At 45.3% G+C, this 22,176-nt stretch overlaps 2 protein-coding genes across 2 annotated transcripts; one reads left to right on the top strand and one right to left on the bottom strand.

Moving 5' to 3' along the window:
* Window positions 1-158: 158 nt before the first annotated feature.
* On the bottom strand, window positions 159-15,574 carry depdc7a (DEP domain containing 7, paralog a). The gene is made up of 10 exons (XM_061766305.1): window positions 15,554-15,574; window positions 13,775-13,886; window positions 7,952-8,411; window positions 6,890-7,020; window positions 6,598-6,790; window positions 4,879-5,099; window positions 3,494-3,636; window positions 2,978-3,103; window positions 1,459-1,537; window positions 159-1,379 (listed from the first exon to the last, which is right to left on the bottom strand). Exons 1-10 carry the CDS (start codon window positions 15,572-15,574, stop codon window positions 1,156-1,158), a joined length of 1,710 nt encoding a protein of 569 aa, XP_061622289.1. The 3' UTR covers window positions 159-1,155.
* An 874-nt stretch (window positions 15,575-16,448) lies between these two features.
* On the top strand, window positions 16,449-20,546 carry LOC133474512 (uncharacterized). Its single transcript, XM_061766303.1, has 3 exons — window positions 16,449-16,953; window positions 17,524-17,711; window positions 20,540-20,546. The coding sequence occupies exons 1-3, from the start codon at window positions 16,795-16,797 to the stop codon at window positions 20,544-20,546; spliced, it is 354 nt and encodes a 117-aa protein (XP_061622287.1). The 5' UTR covers window positions 16,449-16,794.
* The last annotated feature ends 1,630 nt before the right edge of the window (window positions 20,547-22,176 follow it).

Genomic DNA, 22,176 nt, shown 5'->3' with positions numbered 1-22,176 from the left:
TTCCTTTGTAAACAGATCTTACTATGGAGCCCCATATGAAACCCAACCTTGATGACATAACTGAAGCGAGGGTTTTGGGGCTCCGACACCAATGGGGGATGATTTGCATGGATCTCTGACTGTTTGCAACATCAGACTTTCAAATTAGCATCAGAAGGCTTTTTTAGACACAGCTGGTCTGTATCACGTTTATTTGTAACATGTTCCTTTTTTTCACGAAGTACAAACATCCATACTTGGCTTAGTCCTGGAAGAGCAACAGTCATAAAAATAAATAGGGAAATATAAGGTATCGGCACACACCTCTTGATTAATTCACCGACCATAGATTTGGCTAGTTCTGCCTGAATCTTAAACATTTTGGACCTATGCTTCCAACTTTGTCCACAGTGTACAAAGCAATATCAATTAAAGCATACTTGAGTTTGATGTGGAAGAACTTTCCAACCCAAGCTTAATCCTCAGCAAATGGCTTTAGGATGAACTGCAACTAAAAAGCTTTTGTCGCTGAAAAGGGTGGAAACATTACATTTTCTTCTGTTTTTGCTACCTGTAATGACTAGGTGTCGCAATGCTTAAGGAATGCATTGGAACCTCGAAAGTTGAACACAATCTGTACTAGTTTGTTAAGGTTTCCTATAGGAAATAATCTAAAGCAAATAAATTTGTTCCGGGATCAACAATAATTCAATAAAACCTAACTCTGCAGGTGATATTTAAAGTTTTACAGTAACATTTTAACTCTTAACATAATTACAAATATTAAAAAAAGAACCACACCATAAAAACAAACAAACAAACAAAAAATCTTAAGGTTGTATTGCTCATAATGTGCTGAGCAGCCAGATGCTTTTGTATGTCACAGTAATGTCCATTTCCTGGTCTATCGTTATCACGCATTTGTGATGGCATCACAAAAAAGAAGTTAAAGAAAAAGCTTAACACTTTGGATGCCTACTTAGCTGAAGTTTGTAACAACATGCTGCAATCACACTTATGGTTTGAATTCCAAGCTTTCTTTGTCTTCTGAGGCATATTTTTTTCACCACAACATTTGGGTTAAACTCCAAATTGTCCCACTTTTCACAGCTTAATCCTTTCAAATCCACATTCACAGTCACAAAGGCTCCACTCTTTATATTTAACCAATTATTATTACTGTATCAACATGTTCATGCTTGATAATTTATTGCCAAAATACTGCACAAAAATGTCCGGGTGGCCTTTGTAAAATTGTGCTAGCAAACGTCTCTTTTCCTTGCTGGGCAGGTTTGGGTTCTCGTGGATTGTCCGCAGTAACGACCACAATTCCTCTTTGGTGTGTTTTTCTGCATCTTCCGAATAAGTCTTTGCGTTCTGTCTTGTGCAATATGTCGACCCTGCATACAGAAAATAAGAGTAAATATATTTTTGTTTAAATTAAGTCAAATAGATAACAACAGTGTGAAATCTGCATACCTGTTATCATATCCGCGTCCTTCCCTTTAATGATATTCTTTAATCTGTCGCTGACCGTCTTGTGTAATGAAACTGGAACCTGATGGTGGGAAAATAGTGACTTTAAGCTTACTGTAGATTACATACATAGGTAGTAAAGAAACACACATTGTAATTAGTTTTTTTTTTTTTTTTTTTAAATAATTCCATCAGTATACCAGACACATTGTTCTGTCCACCAGCAAAATCTAATGAGAACCAATACCATGAAGGCTATTAACCATTTATTGTACATTTTTTGTCTGTACTCGTATTATATTTGCTTGCATGAACAATTTGTTTTGGATTGTCAGCAAGTCTTCTGCCTTGGGCACTGTCACATGACTCTGTTTCACCAATCCAACGGAACTACTAGCGACTACTAGCAATCAAAAGCAGCCAGGCACACTTTACATGAAAATTGACAGAAACAATGGCGTGCAACTCAGTCATCGTGTAATTTGTAGCTATTCTACCAACCTCTGATTATTGAGGAACTAAAGACATGTAACAATATGGGAACAGTGTAACTTCGGGAACTTAATACTTAATTAAGCAATATAAAAATACAGACTGTTTGTATTCTTTCAATGTATTTTCATTTTATTTATTATTTAAATTTGAATTGTGTTACATTCATTTTTGCACACAAAAAAGAAACAACTGCACATTGTGACTGTTCTATTTAGTTGAATATATTAATTACGGTGGGAGACTGGTTAGCACATCTGCCTCACAGTTCTGAGGACTGGGGTTCAAATCCCGGTCCCGCCTGTGCGGAGTTTGCATGTTCTCCCCGTACCTGCGCGGGTTTTCTCCGGGCACTCCGGTTTCCTGCCATATCCCAAAAAACATGCATGATATGTTGATTGAAAATTCTAAATTGCCCTTAGGTGTGAATGTGAGTGGATGTTTGTTTATATGTGCCCTGTGATTGGCTGGCGACCGGTTCAGGGTGTACCCGGATAGGTTCCAGCACGCCCGCGACCTTTGTGAGGATAGAGCGGTACAGAAGATGGGTGGATGGATATTAATTACAATATAACTATTTGTAGTTATTTAGTATTGTTAATGCGTAAAATATTTTTTGGGGATTCAATAAACAAAATACAATAGCTTGAAACCAGTTGATATAAGATATGTTAAAGAACATGTTTGCTTTAGGAATGTTGTTGCAACCAGTAAGTATGTGGCCATTGAACAGTGAATGAAACAAGTGAAAAGCACAAACAAAAGCTACATTATTATCTTTCCTTCCGCTGCACCTCCTTACATAACATTACTGTTTATTACCTCCTTCCTGTTGGGAAGCTCGTCATTTTTTTTTTTTTTTTGAGGAGAGACAGATGCAATTAGTTTTAAGCTGTTCCTGATGTGCGTCGGAGTTGAACCTCGTGTAAACAGCGTGTGGTCGACCCCAGCGGTCTACGAGATCTTGCTGAGAGCGTGATTATAATCAAACACGACATTGCCTGCACTCGGCGCAATGCAGAACACTCACTTTAAACAGATCGCAGTGGTTGTCCATCAGAAACAGAACCATCAGGTCCACTTTGCCTTTGGAGAGTCTTTTGCTGTACACGATGGCGCTGGAGAACGACCTCTTCACTGCCATTCGGTTCTCGATCTGGGGGACATGTGCGGGGTCACCAAATAATAAAAACCAGACTACATAACTACATCCTGACGTTAAAACGGAGCTTATCAAATGAGGAGTAGCGACGTCGGACGAAATTACCCAAAAATCTATTTCTTACCACTTTAAAAAAAAAAAATACATTTAATACATTATTTTTTTCCATTATTCTTACTCATTTTACTGTATGTTATTCATTTGAATTAAAATGTACAGTGACGCGAGTTTAATTTGTACTGTATTCTTTCCGGAAAAAATTGTTTCATACACATTGTTTGTTTTCGGACCGTGTAGTCAATTGATGGATAATCAATTCTGCCTATCCTCGCAGCCACGGTGGCTTATCCTCCTAAACATAGCTGTGTAAATATAGGCACACACCTCTTTGTGCAGTTTGATGTCCTGCGTGTTAGCGGCGATGGCCATGAACCTGAGCAGCCGCCGCAGCTCCTCCCTGCACCGAGAGTCCTGCAGTTTCACGCTGAGCTGCAGTGCCTCCAGAGCTTGCTCCAGCTTGCCGTTTACTGACCGCACACCACACAAAAATAGTCATGACATGAGGCAAAGGGAAGCGGAGCCTCGGGAGAAAAGAGTGTACACTGAGCTATAGCGTGGATTTTTAAGTGATTGGTTTTTTTTAATGGGTTTTTACAATATACAGTGTAGTTGTGCCGCAGCATGCCAGCCAGCACTGAGCTCAAATGCAAGAGCTGTAGAGTCATTAAGAGGAGGCAGAGTCCGACTAAGCAGACAGAATATGAGCCTGTGACTAATGTTGTACTGTGTGGTTTAGTTGAACCTATTAACAGTTTAAAAATACAATGTTTAGTTCACTTTTTCTGTATTGAACGCTGATCCGTGTGTGTTGAAGTAGCTGTTGTTTGAAGGTTTATAATTACCATGACATATATGCTAATTTACGTTAACCCACCTATTATACGTTAACCCATTTCCATTATATGTTAGCATTAAGCTAACAGACTTTTGTTAACATAAGGTTTTGTTGAACATTTTGGTGTTTAAATGAACAATGTTTAATTTCTTGCTGTATGTGATGTTGGTCAGTGTGTGTTAAAGTAACAGTTGTTTGGTTTAAAAATAACATAACATCTATGCTAATTTCAGTTGGTCTATCTATAGCGTTTTGTATTATATTAACATTAAGCTAGCGGACTTTCGTTATTATAATAATAAAAATAATAATCATAATGCATTACACTTATATAGCGCTTTTCTGGGCACTCTAAGACGTTTTACAATTTCACACATTATTCATTCACTCCTCAGTTATATCCTGGTAGTTGTAAGCTAATTGTATAGCCACAGCTGCCCTGGGGCAGTCTGGCGACGGTTCCATTCTTACTCTCTGCGTCACGCTGCCCACGAATATATGGTTTGGATGAACATTCTGGTGTTTAAATATTCAATTTTTAATTCTCTTGTTTTATGTGTCCATTTTATAGTACACTTCAACTGTGAATGACAAATAAACAGCTTGAAGCATACATACTTTGCCTCTTATTTGGAAAACTATGTGAGCAAGAGTAACTAAGGAGTACTAAAGTACTACTCATATTGTTACTAGTAATACTACTACTATTACTACTGTATTTTGATAGGTTTAAATATGTTTAAAGCATGTGAGAGGGGTAAAATTGCTCTATATTTTATGTTTTTTCAACTATCTCGCGGGTGGATCTGGAACATATCTCCAGTGTTAAACAGGTGTTCACTGTATTTAAAAAAAAAAAAAAAAGTCTCCTCACCGAGAAGTTCCGAGATGCCCGAGTGGATGTCGAACACGTGGTTGCAGAGGAGAGGCGGCTGGTCGGCTTGTACGTAATGCTTAGCCAGGACTTGGTAGAGCAGCCTCTTACACTCAATGAGGTCGTTCGCGCAGCCGGCCAGACCTTTACTGACCTCCGCCACTTGGTCGTCGGGGACGAACTCCAGACAGTCCAAGGCACCAGTCATCCATTCATCTGCCCTGAGGGAGAGGAAGCAGTTGGTATTTGAAACAAACAGAACCACGTGATGTAATTAGGAGATTTGAAGATCCACGCAATAGCTACAGCAAACCCTCTTGTGAAGACCCTCTTGTGTAGCTTCATAACATAACCAGAATAACAGATATAGTGCAATAGCGCTACCAAACCATGCAGTATGGTACTAAAGTAATGGAATCAGCAACATTCCTCATAATGATACTACAATTTGCCAGTGATACTGTAAGTTGAACTCAGGCACAACTCAGGCTGAGAGTCTGTGGTCTGTTGGTCAGGAAGTCCAGGACCGAGTTCCCCAGTGATGGACTCACCCTAGAATGTCCACTTTTTGCACCAGGGTCTGTGGGATGATGGTGTTGAAGGCGGAGGTGAAATCCAGGAAGAGCAGGCGGAAGAGTGGGTGGGTGAGGGCTGTGTGGACCACTGCTGAGACGGTATCATCAGTGGAGCAGTTCTTCCTGTAGGCGAACTGGTGTGGGTCCACAATGTCGTCGATGGAGTTTTTGATATGTGCCATGATCAGCGTCTTACAACACTTCATGACTATAGGAGTGAGGGCTACTGGCCGATCGTCATTCAGAACTATTACTGTGGAGCTCTTGGGTATGGGGATGATGGAGGCAGTCTTTAGGCAGGTTGGGACAGACGCTAGTTGGCGCGAGATGTTAGACGTCTGTTAGCCAGCTGGTGGGTACAGTCTTTCAGTACCTACACCTTGGGATGTTGTCAGGACCCGGGGCCTTGTAGGGGTTAATCCTGTGCAGGGACTTCCTCACGTCTGCTGGAGTTAAGTTGAGGGACATGTCTTCGGGTGGTGGTGTGAGTCTGGCGCTGGGGGTGGGGGTAACATTGTTGGGGTCCTCAAAGTGGGCAAAGAACTGGTTGTGGCATCAGGTAGGGAAGCGTCTTCTGGGCATTGTTCATCCTTGGCCTTGTAATTTGCGATGTACTTGATGCCACATGCTGTTGATTTCCAAGGGTCATTGGAGGTGAAGTGGCCCTGGATTTTTTTTTCACCCTCCTGATGCCCGTAGCTAGCTGTCTTCTTGTTGCCCTGAGTGCCGATGTGCCCTGAAACAGCATCCTTAGCCTTCGGCAGTGCTATCACCACTGCATTTAGCCAGGGCTTCTGGTTCGGGTTCACAGTCATTGTCTTGGTGGTGGAGACATCATCAGCACATTTACAGATGAAGCCCAGGACGGACGAAGTGTTTTCCTGTACTACTTCTTTCTACTATTCTTCTACTACTAGGTCAGTCTTGGTACTACAACAGAGATCTGGTTAGCGGAAGGAGACTTCATGATTGTCGGGGAGATATTGTACATCACACCCTTTAAGACCAGTAAGCACACACTGATTTTTTTGTGTGCAGTCTCTTGGTCTCCAAAACACTGTTCTCATGTAAAAGAACAGCGCCCCCCCCCCCCCACTCCCAAAAAAAAAAAAAAATAAATCAACATTCTTATCAGTTTTCTTACTGTGCCTCACTGAAGGCCTTGAGCACTTCTCTGTCCAAGTAGCCTGATGTCAACAGCAGGTCTGAGTCGCTGTCCACGGCCTGCAAAGAAGTCCGCGAGGCATCCTTGCCCTCCAGTAAGTTCTCCAGCAGCGGGAGCTCAATCAACTGCAGAAGCCTGCACACAGCCTGCTGATGCCACACCTCAGCCACCACTGCAGTCGAGAGCAGTTGGAAGGTTACAAAGGTCGCAGGTACACACGTCCCGTCATTTGTGACCTTTTGTGCCATTTGTCGTGTTGACGGCTACTTACGCTCCCGTGAGAGGCCCAAGTTGATCATTTGAGGCGTGATGGCCGAGCTCAGGTTGATATTTCTCAGCACGTACTCCACTGATTTGCCTATTCTTACAGGGGAGTGAGTGGAGTACGACAGCACTTCTTGTCTGGAGGGTTACATCATGGCAATCAGACAGGGAAGGGGGATTGGTGAAGAGGAGTGATGAGAACCATTTTGAGGCTTCATTATATCATTACATTGAGACAAAATACAACACCTGCTCTAAGCTGTTTCTGATTAAAGGAATCTTTTTTTGGTTTTTTGTTTCACAATATTTCTGCTCAGACCTGATTTGACCAATGCTGTCCATACTTAAAGCATCATCAAAAATATTTTTTTTCTATGTTGTTCTATTTTATTACTCACCAGACACAACATTCGGTAGAAAAGGAGCTATCTATCCATCCATTTTCTACACCACTTATCCTCACTAGGGTCACGGGTATGCTGGAGCCTATCCCAGCTAACTGCGGGTAGGAGGCGGGGTACACCCTGAACTGGTTGCCAGCCAATCACAGGGCACATAAACAAACAACCATTCACACTCACATTCACACCTATGGACAATTTAAGTGTCTTCAATCAACCTACCATGCAAGTTTTTGGGATGTGGGAGGAAACCGGAGTGCCTGGAGAAAACCCACGCAGGCACGGGGAGAACATGCAAACTCCACACAGGGGAGGGCGGGTTTGAACCCGGGTCCTCAGAACTGTGAGGTGGATGTGCTATCCAGTCGGCCACCATCCCGCCCTAAGGAGCTATATAAACGTTATATATACAGTAGTACCGTATATTGAAACTGATGGTTGTGGTTTTAGTTTGCGGTGGTGTAACACTGCACTGCATCATACTTAAAAGAGATTTTGATACCACTATCGCCTGTCTATATAAGGTTCTTCCTCTCACTCCAACATAGTTCCTTGAAGAAATGGCACCAAAGTGAATACTTTTTTTTTTTATATATCAGATGAGCACAAAATGCACCAATAGATGGATTGGCAGGTCCAAAATGAGAGCTAAAGTAATGTGTTACTACCTTTCACATAATGGACTGTAGCTGTTCTTGTTCCTGTTTATGGCGGGAGAGTCATAGCCGCTCTCTATGGTCCCCGTGGAGTTGGACTTGGTGTTGTTCAGCGGTGATAAGCCCGTCTCTGGGCTCGTGAACCTGTACAAACTACAGCTGCTGTCCTCGAAAGTGGCCCGCTTCTTTTCCTTGCCAAACACTTTAATGCCCACCGGCTCAAAGACCTTCGAGTCCATCAGGGCTTGACAAAGTCGGACGGCCTTCTGGCGAGGAACGGCCTCGTCGCCGAAGAAGTGATTCAAGGTGATGTGCGCCAAAACAGCATCCACAGCCTCAGAGCCCAGGAAGCAGTCTTGGTACGACTTGAGATTGTGCCGCCGGCGCTTGACCTCCACATGAGTGTGGAGGTTGGAGATGATGCTGCTCCAGATTTGGGTAGCCCGGAATGGCTTCCCAGCCATGCCTCGTTCTGATGGACAGAAGACAGGAATGTTGAAATTTTACGTGAGTGAATTCTTCCATCTGTAATATCTTTCTGTCCAATGAAGAGCATGGATCTCTAAATGTAGTGTTTTTATTGAATTCATCAGAATTTTTAGGCAAAAAATATGAACTCTCAAAATTTGGAGATGCATGCTTTTTGTTGGCCAGCAAAATTTTTACACCAATGACCACCAAAAAAATAATAATTCCCCAATCAACACCATAGACCAAGATTAAAATACAGTAATGCCGCTAACAACCGATATACATCCCAAAAACATGCATGGTAGGTTGATTGAAGACTCTAAATTGTCCGTAGGTGTGAATGTGAGTGCGAATGGTTGTTTGTTTCTATGTGCCCTGCGATTGGCTGGCAACCAGTTCAGGGTGCACCCCGCCTCCTGCCCGATGATAGCTGGGATGGGCTCCAGCGCTCCCGCAACCCTTGTGGGGATAAGCGGCTCAGATAATGGATGGATGGATGGATTTCTAAATGATTGAATGCAAGGGTCCACTGTAACTGAAAACAATATGGGTCTCGGAGGATGAAAAGAAACAATGCACATACTGTTAGACCTCCCTTACAAGAGATGTCCTAATACTGTATTCCACAATGTGTGTGGTCTTTGTTGCTGCTAAGACATGCACCAGACTGCACCATGGCTCAAATAGACCCTGTGCAGTTAAGCTTACCTGGTTTGGTTTGAAACGGCAAAGCCTGAACTGGTTTGTGTTGCCATTTTGCCATGGCGGTAAACAAGACAGCAGTGTCTGCCATTTTTTAATATGATACATATGAAGCTGAAATTTACATGAATGATAAGTCGACCAAAAAGGATGAAGTATGTTTAGGTCTATCCTTTCAGTCAGTGTTTCACAACCTTTATTGAGCCTCGGCACTCGGGCTGAAACGATTAATCGAATAACTTGAATGATCAATAATAAAAAAAATGTAAAAAGTTGACGAATAATCTCTGCCTCGAAGCTTCGCAGCGGTCATTCTTCCGCATTGACTAATCTTATTGCAGACACATGCACCACTCCCTGTAGAAATATGTCAGCACGATTGCAGCAGGCCAGGAGGAAACTGTGTAAAAGACAGAGAATGTCCAAAGTTCGGGATTTTTTTAACACCTAAAAAAAAAAAGAAGATAAAGTGCAACTTGTGTACTGTAAAATAGAACTGGTTGACACAACAGCACGTCTACAATCGCCGACACAAGGTAACCTATACATCGTTAGCTAATAATATATAGCCTACCACCGCTAGTTAGAACGTACTGTAATGATCCCGCAAGTGGTCAAGGACAGACAGCTCCTGGTGCACTTTCAATCACTTTATTGAACAAAAGAAACACTAAGCACATTCATACACAAACTTCGATAGCCCACAACTGACACCCAGTCACTTTCTGACGGTTCGCCAGTTAACAGCCTGCCGATAACAAACGATAACTACACTCTCATTCGCTGACGCACAAATCACTCACCTAGTCTCCTTTTGAAGACACACCGACCGCAAGTGAACAATAATAATACCTGCACGTCAATTGTTTTAGAGTAAAAATCAACTATGCTATGTAACACATAGCATAGTTGTTCTTCAGATCATGAACTAGTTGAAACCAAATCAACATTGCCTTTGCGAGTTGAAGCCCAGCAGTGCACTCCATTTGGCGTCAATTGCTTCAGGAGTCGATTAATCAACAATCTATTCCACAAAATCGAAATAATTCTTATCAACGTATCAACTTATTAATTTTTTATCCACAGTGAAAACTACTGAACTGTAATCCTAGATAAAAATGGGTAAACTGGTCTAACAGCCCTCGTACTGCCAATCTAAATGGTCTGTGGCTGTGCTTTGAAGTCAATTGTCTGAAACAGTTGTGTTGGCCATCACAAGAAAGCAGAGCGTCCCTACGTGAGATGTCAGCGTAGCGTTCATGTCACTACAGGGAGCATCTTAAGCCAGCAGAGCAAATGTTAGGGGATGGGGGTGGTCAGCAATTTAGGGCCATAAATCACTGTCCTTGACAGTAGCAGCTACACTCTGTGTTATGACAACACAACATGACAAATGCTATTGTGACCCATCTGTGACAACAAGAAGAAAGCAGATGTTTGGAGAGCAAGTGCATGCAGGCGGACTTGATGGAATTAAAGAGGAACCTTGGAGACAACCAGAGTCAGGGTGCGGCATTCGTTCATTGCAGCTCCTTGGTCTGTGCAACGTGGCCACCGGGGGGCAGTACAATACAGTCATGCAGACACAAACGAAGGACCGTTCCACAACGATTGTGAGTGACTCAGCTGCAGTAATGTCGTTTTTTTTTTTTGCAGAGGATAAAGAATATATGCCTGTGACTGTGAGCATTGTTATATTGTCTACACGTGTTGCTCTACTGCCTGTGTTCAAATATCCGTTGCGTAAAGCTTTATAACATCCCCACATAAATGCTATTTGTTAGCCCGTCTATGGCGTTACCCATTATGCATTCGCATTAAGCTACTATACTTAAGGCAAAGTGATGTGATTGTTTAAATAAACATGTAGTTCTTCTTGTTTCATGTTTTGTTTGACAGCAACCTTCAACTGGGAGTGGCATTAAACATGTTGAAGCCTCAAAAAAAAATTTTTAAAGTTTACTGTCAGCCAAACTGCTGCTTGTTGTGAAGTGTGTTGAGTTGAGTTCACTGCCACTTTACAGCACTGTAATCTCAAACATTTGTTCGCAAGTCAGCGCAAACATTTGGCCGAACGACGGCTCGTATCTCGATAAAATCTTAAATCTGGCCACTCGTATCTCAAGGTACCGCTGTACCATACAAACAAACATTCATGCATATAGTAGACAGATATATAACAGCTAATTCAAGTCAATTGTGCAGAAGAAAAGAGAATGCATATGATTGCAAGAATCAAACATGTCTTAACAACGTTATCAGATTAAAATGCTTTCAATTAGAAGTTAGAGCCATCTGGATAATCCACAGGACTCCCTGGATTAAAAATTAGGGCACAAATCCGGATCTCATCAATGTCCGTTAACCCTTGTTAAAGACTAAAAAGATAGAAAAGAGTGTAGGAAGAGGAAGGGTGGTGGGGAAGGGGTCATGTGTGGGTCAAAACAATCCAGGGAACCCCGGCCGTGGTCTTGTCACCTCTTGTTGCTCACACTGGACTAAAAAATGACTGCAGACTTTAACTTTGTGATTGGGTAGGTACAGTGTTAAGAGTGCAGTAGTGTTTGCACACAGCAGTGACGGTAAATAATTGCAGAGGGAGACAAATGCCAGCGACACAAGAGGCTTTTCCCCCCTAGTGTATATCACAGCACCAGCCTCATCATCATCATCATCATCATCATCATCATTACACTGTACCTGCAGTAAATAGTCTAATAGGACCTCAAGCATGCGGCACAGCTCGCACCTTGTGTGGCATCAAGCCATTGACAGCCGGTGTGCAGATAATCTTCATTCCTTCGGCATGCAAGAACAAGTGAGATTAAGGTGCCAAAGCAAACTGTGGACTCGCTGCCATTGGCTCGCTTACATTTGAACCCTCGCATCAGGAACGGGTGTGTAAAGGCACTTTTACCTTGTGTCACCTGTGAGATTTTTAACCTCAAATACCCCAATTTAACAATGAGTCACACAGCAGCAGTATCGGTCAAGTTTAAGAGACCGCATTACAATACGGATACCCAAATAAATTATTTATAAATAGGCAAATAGTGACATATCGTATAATGCCAAAGGTGGGCTCCTTATTGGGCAAGCGGTGGGTCACTAGAGCGGAGTGGCATACTAAATCATACAATATAGAGTCTTTTTTTCCCAATGGTATCTATTTATACATTACATCTAAGTGACAATGTAAGAAATTAATTTAACTATATAATGATTTCAGCATGCAGATAAAGTCAGGTGAAAGGCTGATATGTACATTTTTAATATCAATTAAATGTATTGGATCATATTTGTTTTATTTAATAATAATTTTTAAATGGATAGTTACAGCATATTAACATTTCAATATCAATATTTGATCCAGCTGTATCGACAATGTATCATAACATAATAATGATTATAAAAATAATATAATATCAATAGTTTAGGTAGGTCACAGTCAGGTCCGTCATTAACCAGTTTATACCCTTATATTGTAAGTGATACCATGACTAATATCTTAATTGTAAAGGTTCATCCACCATAAATCACACAACTCCATAACAAAATTTAAGCCTTGCATGAATCTGTAATTAATGTTTAATGTCTGAATATCAACCACAAACCATGCAAAGCCTATAAAGCACACATTAGCGTCACCACCAATCAATTGGACCTGCAAAAAGATCCAACAAACAACAATTACGGCGCTTCATTCTTTCAGGAATTTAAATCGTTCACTGTGATTGTGCGGCTCCCCCTGGTGTGTCCACTTTGGCCACCTGGAGGAAGTATAAATAATAGATATGTATCGAGATGGCCACAACTCCACAATAAGATGCATTATTTTTGGGTTTTTTTTTTTGTGGAGAATAAAGACTGTACAGTATGCCTGTCAGCATTGTTATATTGTTGGTCGACATGTGTTGCGCCACATATTGTGTTCAATTAATAATAATAATAATAATGAAATGGTTACGGCACAGCGATGATGATGCTATTCATTAGCCCGTCTGTGGCATTTTGCATTGTTTGTTAGCATTAAGCTTAGCGGACTTTCTTCGAGCAACGCTATGTAGTTGTTTTAAATCCACCATGTGGAATTCTTTGTTTGAAGTTCAGGTTGACAGTAAACTTCAATTGAGGGGGGCATTAAGCTAGAAAACACAAATTTTGAAGAATTCTTCAATAGCTGACAAAACTGCTGCTCGTCGTGAACTGCCACCACACAGCGGTCATAACTGAAATTTCAAAGCAAAAATTCATCGGGACAATGATTCGTCTCTGGGAAAACTCGTCAGTTAGGTCAGTCGTATCTCAAGGCACAACTGTCCCTACAAAAGAGGCTCGAATATCTGTCTAATTTAACACTCGCACTGTCCATCAACCATTGCCACGAAGCAAATCAATCACAGTCTGTATAGGATGTTCAAAATGCTCTATCTGATTCTTTCACATCTATTATATCAATCTTGGCGCAAAGTTGAGAAATCATACAACAGCGTAATTAAGAACCATAACACTGTATCTGTCTCCCTCACAGCCCATTTTGAATGAGTCAACCAAGCTCAGCTGAGCAAGGAAAACAACTTTTTTTTTCTTTTTTTTTGCAACATACATAACAGTAACTGCACTATCTTAATAATAGCATAAATCACAATGCAGAGCGTTTACCTTCTGTTCGGCGCACGCACAGTCGTTCCAGTGACAGTGAGAAGCCATGCACTCCTCCTCCTCCTCCTCCGCGTCTCTTCCTCACTCTCAACAGTGACGTTGCAACGTCTTGCTTAAGTCGATCGCGACACTCGCTCCTCCCCCCTTATTAATTATTCATTAGCCAATCAGCCCCGTCATGGCGAGTTCGAACGTGAGGGGCCGCCGCAAAGAAAACTCGACAAAAGGTTCGTTGACGTTCATTTACCGTCCTCTCAGCAAAAAGAGAATGACATAATAAAAGTTATAGAAGTAGTAGGAGAAGAAGGAGAAGAACACGTTTCATTAAAACAAAGATGTGGACGCTTCAAAATGCATGTATTTAGATTTCAACTTTTTTACTTGAAATTAATGCCTAAAAGTCCTCAAAATGATCTGAGGTCAAACCGGTTGGTTTACGGACTTTTATGTAATACAATGTTGTTTTACTTGAGGCCACTAGAATAGGATCCCAGGAAATCCCCCAAATGTGGCTTTTGTAAGCCTTAGTGAACACAAAAAAAAAATCTCAAATTGAAAATAACGCTATTGAAACCATTAGTTTGAATGTCCTTAGCCTCACAGCATAATTGCCCAAGCCATTTTGAACTTACTGTTACAATATCAATAAAAATACCAATGTGCTAAATTGTTTTTTTATTTATGTCTGTGTAGATTTTCAGTCATCCAGGTCATAGTAATCCACAAATCTTGAATCATGGCAAGTGGACTGTTGAATTTGTTGTTTTCTCATTTTCGGGAGACATTCAGATCAAATTTAAGCAACTTTGCTATTAGGCGAATGATGTGTTGACCTCCACAGAAGCTTTGCACTCACTGAGTTTGATGAGGTGCTTCTATCCGAACACGTCACATCCACACCTTAGAGGAAATGTAACCCTGTCTTTGACAGCAAGAAGCCACGTGGTTTAAAGAAAAACAGGTTTCACAACTTTCCCCAAGAACTCTCCGAGAGATATGCATGCCTGTGTTTTGTAAACCTGCCAAAAAGCTGAAGGGAAAATGGTTTCATACAAACACAAGAAAGAAGGCCGTCCGGCTAATATGAACAATACATAATCACTATTGGCCTGTTGTTTCTTTGCCTGCGAATGGGAAGCCTTTAATTTTTTTTTTTTGCCTTTGTTACCCTTTAAATGTGAATCAGCTGTATGTAGCTTGTGCAAATATAACTTGCTGTAGATAGGCTACATACTTGAAAAACTAAACTACTGGCATGTGCAAGGAACCAAAAATGGTAACTTTAAACCATAAGACTTACTATATACCTGTGATGAATAACTATTAAATAACGATACTAAATGCAAGTTAGAATTACAGTACAATATGCTCACGTGGGCAATGACAGTGAGACCAGGAAGGGCGTGATTGGGAGGAACGGCCCTCCCCGATCAGAACCCGAGCGGTGTTCTATTATTGGACTTCTGTGCTCATCACGGATTGTCCATAACGAACACCATGTTCAAGCAAAAGGGTGTCCACACGTGCACTTGGCATCAGGACACCCTAGGTCGCAGTTCGATGATCAACTTTGTGGTCGTGTCATCGGACTTGCGGCCGCATGTCTTGGAGACTCGGGTGAAGAGAGGGGCGGAGCTGTCAACTGATCACCACCTGGCGGTGAGTTGGCTCCGATGGTGGGGGAAGATGCCGGTCCGACGTGGCAGGCCAAAATGTATTGTGAGGGTCTGCTGGGAACGTCTGGCAGAATCCCCTGTCAGAAGGAGTTTCAACTCCCACCTCCGACAGAACTTTACTCATGTTCCCGGGGAGGCGGGGGACATCGAGTCCGAGTGGACCATGTTCCGCGCCTCCATTGCTGAGGAGGCCGACCGGAGCTGTGGCCGTAAGGTGGTCGGTGCCTGTGGTGGCGGCAATCCCCCAACCCATTGGTGAACACCAGCAGTGAAGGATGCAGTCAAGCTGAAGAAGGAGTCCTTTTGGGCCTTTTTGGCCTTTGGGACTCCTGAGGCAGCTGATGGGTACCGGCTGGCCAAGCGGAATGCAGCTTTGGTGGTCGCTGAAGCAAAAACTCTGGCATGGGAGGAGTTCAACACTGTGTATAGTGGGAATGGGCTGCTGCTGACCTCGACTCGGGACGGTGTGAGCCGGTGGGGAGAATACTTCTAACACCTCCTCAATTCCACCGACATGCCTTCCTGTGAGGAAGCAGAGTCTGGGGTCTCTGAGGCGGGCTCTCCTATCTCTGGGGTTGAGGTCACCGAGGTGGTTAAAAAGCTCCTCGGTGGCAAGGTCCCGGGGGTGGATGAGAGATCCAGAGTTCCTAAAGGCTCTGGATGTTGTGGGGCTGTCCTGGTTGACACGCCTCTACAACATCGCGTGGACATCGGGGACAGTGCCGCTGGATTGGCAGTCTGGGGTGGTGGTCCCCCTTTTTAAGAAGGGGGACCGGAGGGTGTGTTCCAACTACAGGGGGATCACACTCCTCAGCCTCCCTGGTAAGGACTATTCAGGGGTGTTGGAGAGGAGGATCCGTCAGGAAGTCGAATCTCAGATTCAGGAGGAGCAGTGTGGTTTTCGTCCTGGCCGTGGAACAGGGGACCAGCTCTACACCCTCGGCAGGGTCCTCGAGGGTGCATGGGAGTTCGCCCAACCAGTCTATGTCATGGGTTGTGTTTAGTTTTGTTCCATGTTTTCCTGTGTTCCATGTTTGTCGTGTGCTCATTAGGTTGTTGTGTCCACCTGTTCTCGTCTATTTTGTGTCGACCAATCAGCTCTCTCCAGCCACTCGTGTCTTGTCCAGGTGTTCCTCGTTGTCTCGTCAATTTGTTTGTATTTAGTTCCCTGGGTTCTTTCAGTCCTTGTCGGTTCATTGTCGTTGTCACATGTCTTGCCATGTCATAGTCGCCAGTTGTTTTTGTCATAGTCGCCTGTTGTTTTATCATTGTGATTAAATATTATTATTTTGAGATTCCCGCACTCCTGCCTTGCCTCCCTGCTTCCCTGCAATTGGGTCCACCATGTTCTTGCCTTGCGTTCCTCGCCGTCGCCCTAACCATGTTCATGACAGAATGAACCGACCAGAACAGGACCCAGCGGGAAGAACATGGCGTCACCCTGGACGCCACCAAACTGCCTCCCACCGTCCTCAGCCTGCCATCCATACCTACCCTCCTCCAGTAAGCCCTATCATTCAGTCTTTTCTGTCCTTTTCCTCGGGTCCCCCCACTTGTCCTAGTTATTCACCATGCCCTACTATTGTACATCCACATGTTTCTTTAGATTCAGATTTTTCTGATTGTGAAGATGGCCCTGATTTAGTTAACCTCCTATCTGATTCTGACTCTGACACAGATTTAGATTTTTATGGTTCCTTCCCTAGTTTATCCCGTCCTCGTCCGTTTTTGTCACGTCTCCCCGTTTCCAACCCCAGTGAGTCCAAATCCTTTCCCTCTGACCTTTTCTTGGGCACCCGTTTGGCCATCTACCCGGGACCGTCGCGTGGTGGCCAACGGAGGCGCCCAAGTAAAGGTCAAATTTTGCCCCCTCGTTTTTTCCCCCCTGTTCACAAATCACTTGATTTTTCACCTGTTCCCACACGTTGTTCCACGGCTCCAATTAAGTCACGTCTAGTCAAACCTGCCCCCAAGCCATGTTCAGTACCAGCCATTTTTCCTAGTTCACCTTCCCGAGACCTTGTGCACTCTTCCACTCCTGTACCCTCTACTCCCACACCTCAATGGCGGCAGGCTGAGGAAGCGACTGCAGCTCCCATTCCGGCTAATCGGCAGCTGCGCCAGGCTCCCGTTCCGGCTCCTCGGCAGCTGCGCCAGGCTCCCGCACCGGCGGCGCTCGTCCAGCGGCCGCCACCCGTCCTTGTTCCGGCGGCGCTCGTCCAGCGGCCGCCACCCGTCCTTGCTCCAACGGCGCTCGTCCAGCGGCCGCCACCCGACCCTGCTCCGGCGGCGCTCGTCCAGCGGCCGCCACCCGACCCTGCTCCGGCGGCACTCGTCCAGCGGCCGCCACCCGACCATGTTCCGGCGGCACTCGTCCAGCGGCCGCCACCCGACCATGTTCCGGCGGCGCGCGTCCAGCGGCCGCCACCCGTCCTTGCTCCGGCGGCGCTCGTCCAGCGGCCGCCACCCGACCCTGCTCCGGCGGCGCTCGTCCAGCGGCCGCCACCCGACCCTGCTCCGGCGGCGCTCGTCCAGCGGCCGCCACCCGTCCTTGCTCCGGGGGCGCTCGTCCAGCGGCCGCCACCCGTCCTTGCTCCGGCGGCGCTCGTCCAGCGGCCGCCATCTGACCATGTTCCGGCGGCGCGCGTCCAGCGGCCGCCATCCGACCTTGCTCCGGCGGCGCTCGTCCAGCGGCCGCCACCCGTCCTTGCTCCGGCGGCGCTCGTCCAGCGGCCGCCACCCGTCCTTGCTCCGGCGGTGCTCGTCCAGCGGCCGCCACCTGACCCTGCTCCGGCGGTGCTCGTCCAGCGGCCGCCACCCGTCCTTGCTCCGGCGGCGCTCGTCCAGCGGCCGCCACCTGACCCTGCTCCAACGGCGCTCGTCCCGCGGCCGCCACCCGTCCTTGCTCCGGCGGCGCTCGTCCAGCGGCCGCCACCCGTCCTTGCTCCGGCGGCGCTCGTCCAGCGGCCGCCACCCGACCCTGCTCCGGCGGCGCTCGTCCAGCGGCCGCCACCCGACCCTGCTCCGGCGGCGCTCGTCCAGCGGCCGCCACCCGTCCTTGCTCCGGCGGCGCTCGTCCAGCGGCCGCCACCCGACCCTGCTCCGGCGGCGCTCGTCCAGCGGCCGCCACCCGACCCTGCTCCGGCGGCGCTCGTCCAGCTGCCGCCACCCGACCACGCTCCGGCGGCCCTCGTCCAGCGGCCGCCACCCGACCACGCTCCGGCGGCCCTCGTCCAGCGGCCGCCACCCGACCACGCTCCGGCGGCCCTCGTCCAGCGGCCGCCACCCGACCACGCTCCGGCGGCGCGCGTCCAGCGGCCGCCACCCGTCCTTGCTCCGGCGGCGCGCGTCCAGCGGCCGCCACCCGACCCTGCTCCGGCGGTGCTCGTCCAGCGGCCGCCACCCGACCCTGCTCCGGCGGTGCTCGTCCAGCGGCCGCCACCCGACCACGCTCCGGCGGCGCTCGTCCAGCGGCCGCCACCCGACCACGCTCCGGCGGCGCTCGTCCAGCGGCCGCCACCCAACCCTATTACCATTGGGTTCGGCACCGTGGCCGTCCGCCTGAATGGCCCTGTAAAGACCCTGGTGCTTGGCGTCCTGGACGACCTCCTGAACCGCTCAGCCAAGCACCTCACCTCGGGTGGCCTGGATGGCCACCAGACTGACCTGAGGGGTGGACTCTGTACCCTCCTCCAGGCCCCCTTCCGCCCACCCTGGGTTGATGACTTTTTGGTTGTTGTTTGGGGAACGTCTGGGATCCGTTCCTTTAGAGGGGGGGTACTGTCATGGTCTGTGTTTTGGGTTTGGGTTGTGTTTAGTTTTGTTCCATGTTTTCCTGTGTTCCATGTTTGTCGTGTGCTCATTAGGTTGTTGTGTCCACCTGTTCTCGTCTATTTTGTGTCGACCAATCAGCTCTCTCCAGCCACTCGTGTCTTGTCCAGGTGTTCCTCGTTGTCTCGTCAATTTGTTTGTATTTAGTTCCCTGGGTTCTTTCAGTCCTTGTCGGTTCATTGTCGTTGTCACATGTCTTGCCATGTCATAGTCGCCAGTTGTTTTTGTCATAGTCGCCAGTTGTTTTTGTCATAGTCGCCTGTTGTTTTATCATTGTGATTAAATATTATTATTTTGAGATTCCCGCACTCCTGCCTTGCCTCCCTGCTTCCCTGCAATTGGGTCCACCATGTTCTTGCCTTGCGTTCCTCGCCGTCGCCCTAACCATGTTCATGACAGTCTACATGTGTTTTGTGGACTTGGAGAAGGCGTTCGACCGTGTCCCTCGTGGAGTCCTGTGGGGGGTTCTTCGGGAGTATGGGGTAGCGAACCCCCTTATACGGGCTGTTGGGTCCCTGTACGACCGGAGTCAATAGTTTGGTCCGCATATCTGGCAGTAAGTCGGACTCGTTCCCGGTGAGGGTTGGACTCCGCCAAGGCTGCCCTTTGTCATTCTATTGAGTTGTCATTTTCCAGGATAAAATCATAATATTATGATATTAAAGTGAATGATTAACAATAGAATAAATGAATTTAAAGTGAATTTATAAAATACAACTTTATACCCGGAACATGCCGCCTGTTATTCTGGTAAAGACACCCTTATTCTTAAAATAAATAAGTAAATAAAATTATATTCTGGAAACAAATATGCTTTTTGCTCTGGAAAAAAAGACATAATTCCTGTAATAATACACTTTTTGTTCGAAAAACAACAACAACACAACATTATGTAATGATACATCAGGGTAAGGTAGGGAGGAGTAATTGTTTTATTTTATTTTTACTGATGCGTGTGTTGGTACACACTTTTTTAAATGTACTGTAAAAATATTTTGGCTCGCGCACCTATGTTTGAGAACCACTGCACTACAGACACACAAAAATAATAGACACATTCTGTATAATGGAAAATGAGTAAAGTGGCAGGTTACAGTATGCAGGATGATGTTGTCGGATCCGATCCTTTGCAGACAGGAGGTGCTCTTATTAGCCTAAATCCATGTTACAACTCCTAAATGTGACCTTTAAAACGTAATGAACCTGTCAGTGGAACTAAGCTTATGACGTCTTTTCCCACACGGTCCTTTTCACGTAGTCTCTAGGATTCCCCCCCACCCCTCTCTTCTCCCACTTTGGGAACAATACAGCTCATTACAATTTGTGTAGACAGCAAAAGTCTTGCATGTCTCAACCAGTTTGACCAGTAGAGGAATGGCGCACTTGCTGGCTGCTGTCCGCCTCCTACCAGAGGACAGAGGCTCTCCTCACATTAGCACAGAGACACATTTGTTTCACAAGAGGCTGACAGTCATTTTGCGTTCTGGCTCTACTGTGATGGTCATGTTTTATTCAAAGGACAGTGAATAGTTTGATCATGAGAGCAGTGAGGGACAGCATTACGTCGGACAGCTTTGATCCATTAATATTGCTAAATATCAACCACAATTAAAAGAAAAAACAAGTAATCCAAATAAATTTTAATTGGAATTCAAATAGAGAAGTCACATGAATTGAAACAGTTATTTGAAAAAGACTCCAACATTTAACCCACAAATGCTCGTTTTCTGAGTACAGTATACAAGGCCCGCCGCGCACCGAGTGACACGGCCAAACAAATTAGTCTGCGACTCACACCTGCGCACCTGGCGATTGGCCCTCGCACGCATCCCAACTCGCTGCCATGGGAAAAAACTGCAACCCCTGGTGTCCTTATAGGGTAGCAATGTTTGATTAAACTACAAACATGGCGTGATTGTCAAGGAAGAGACAGGTTGCCCAGGCTACATTATAATAATACAAAGATAGGAAATGTTTGAGAAATAAAGGAGAGAGGGTGGATATTTGAGTGACTCTTGACAATAATCACCCAATTGATTGACTGCACTCGTGCATTTGGACAACAGAGACTCTCCACTCTTTTCAGCCACAGGTACAATTATAAATATCGTTTAGTAAAACACACAAATACAGTATCTATATTGTTCTTCCTTTTAAACCAAGCAATAAATAGAAAGTTACTGGACTCTAATTGTTTTGTTGAGCAGCTTTTAGGGCACATACAGTAAGTATCAAATGATTGTAAGATACATTATGGTCTTTTACGACCATGTGTTTGTAGCTATTGTTACATTTAACCGTGATAATTATTACCATATGTCTTAGTATTACTTTTATAGATTTCAGGTATCGTTAATGTACTGTATGCATTGCACTCTTGAATTGAGGCAGACGACCGGTTAGCACATCTGCTTCACAGTTCTGAGGACCGTTGTTCAAATCTCGGCCTCGCCTGTGTGGAGTGAATGTGATTGTGAATGGTTGTTTGTTTATATGTGCCCTGCGATCGGCTGGCGACCAGTTCAGGGTGTACACCGCATCTCGCCCGCGGCCCTTGTGAGGATAAGCGGAACAGAAAATGGATGGATGGATGGATGGCCGCCCCTGCAATGTTTCAGTTCAAGTTTTATTCCTGTTAGCGATTTTTTGTTGTTGTTCTTTGCCACTGTGGCCCAAGTGCTTGGTCTGGGAATCTGTTTAGTCCCTTTATTAAATAAATGACATAACTAATTTGCTTATGCTAATTGTGGTTATTTTGAGATGTTCTTGATGCACTTCCACGTAATGTTCCTTCTCCTCTCTGCATATGTAAATAACGGCTGAAGAATAAACTAAAATCCTTGTTTACCAGAAATGGTGGTTTGCGTGATTGGCATCAACTTCCACACAAAAATA

This window comes from Phyllopteryx taeniolatus, chromosome 2 (genome assembly GCF_024500385.1).
Source record: "Phyllopteryx taeniolatus isolate TA_2022b chromosome 2, UOR_Ptae_1.2, whole genome shotgun sequence".
Classification (NCBI taxonomy): Eukaryota; Metazoa; Chordata; class Actinopteri; order Syngnathiformes; family Syngnathidae; genus Phyllopteryx; species Phyllopteryx taeniolatus.
The sequence above is the reverse complement of the archived record's forward strand: the minus strand, read 5'-3'. Positions and strand labels throughout refer to the sequence as shown.

Excerpts from the sequence above, each read along its gene's own strand:
- LOC133474512 (XM_061766303.1), top strand. The coding sequence starts at position 16,795 with ATGTTCTTGCCTTGCGTTCCTCGCCGTCGCCCTAACCATGTTCATGAC. Across the intron at positions 16,954-17,523 it reads TCCATACCTACCCTCCTCCA|GCTGAGGAAGCGACTGCAGC; the intron begins GTAAGCCCTATC and ends CAATGGCGGCAG.
- depdc7a (XM_061766305.1), bottom strand. The coding sequence starts at position 15,574 with ATGAGTAAAGTTCTGTCGGAG. Across the intron at positions 13,887-15,553 it reads TGAGTAAAGTTCTGTCGGAG|CAAGACGTTGCAACGTCACT; the intron begins GTGGGAGTTGAA and ends GATCGACTTAAG. Across the intron at positions 5,100-6,597 it reads AAGGCCTTCAGTGAGGCACA|GGCAGATGAATGGATGACTG; the intron begins GTAAGAAAACTG and ends CCTCTCCCTCAG.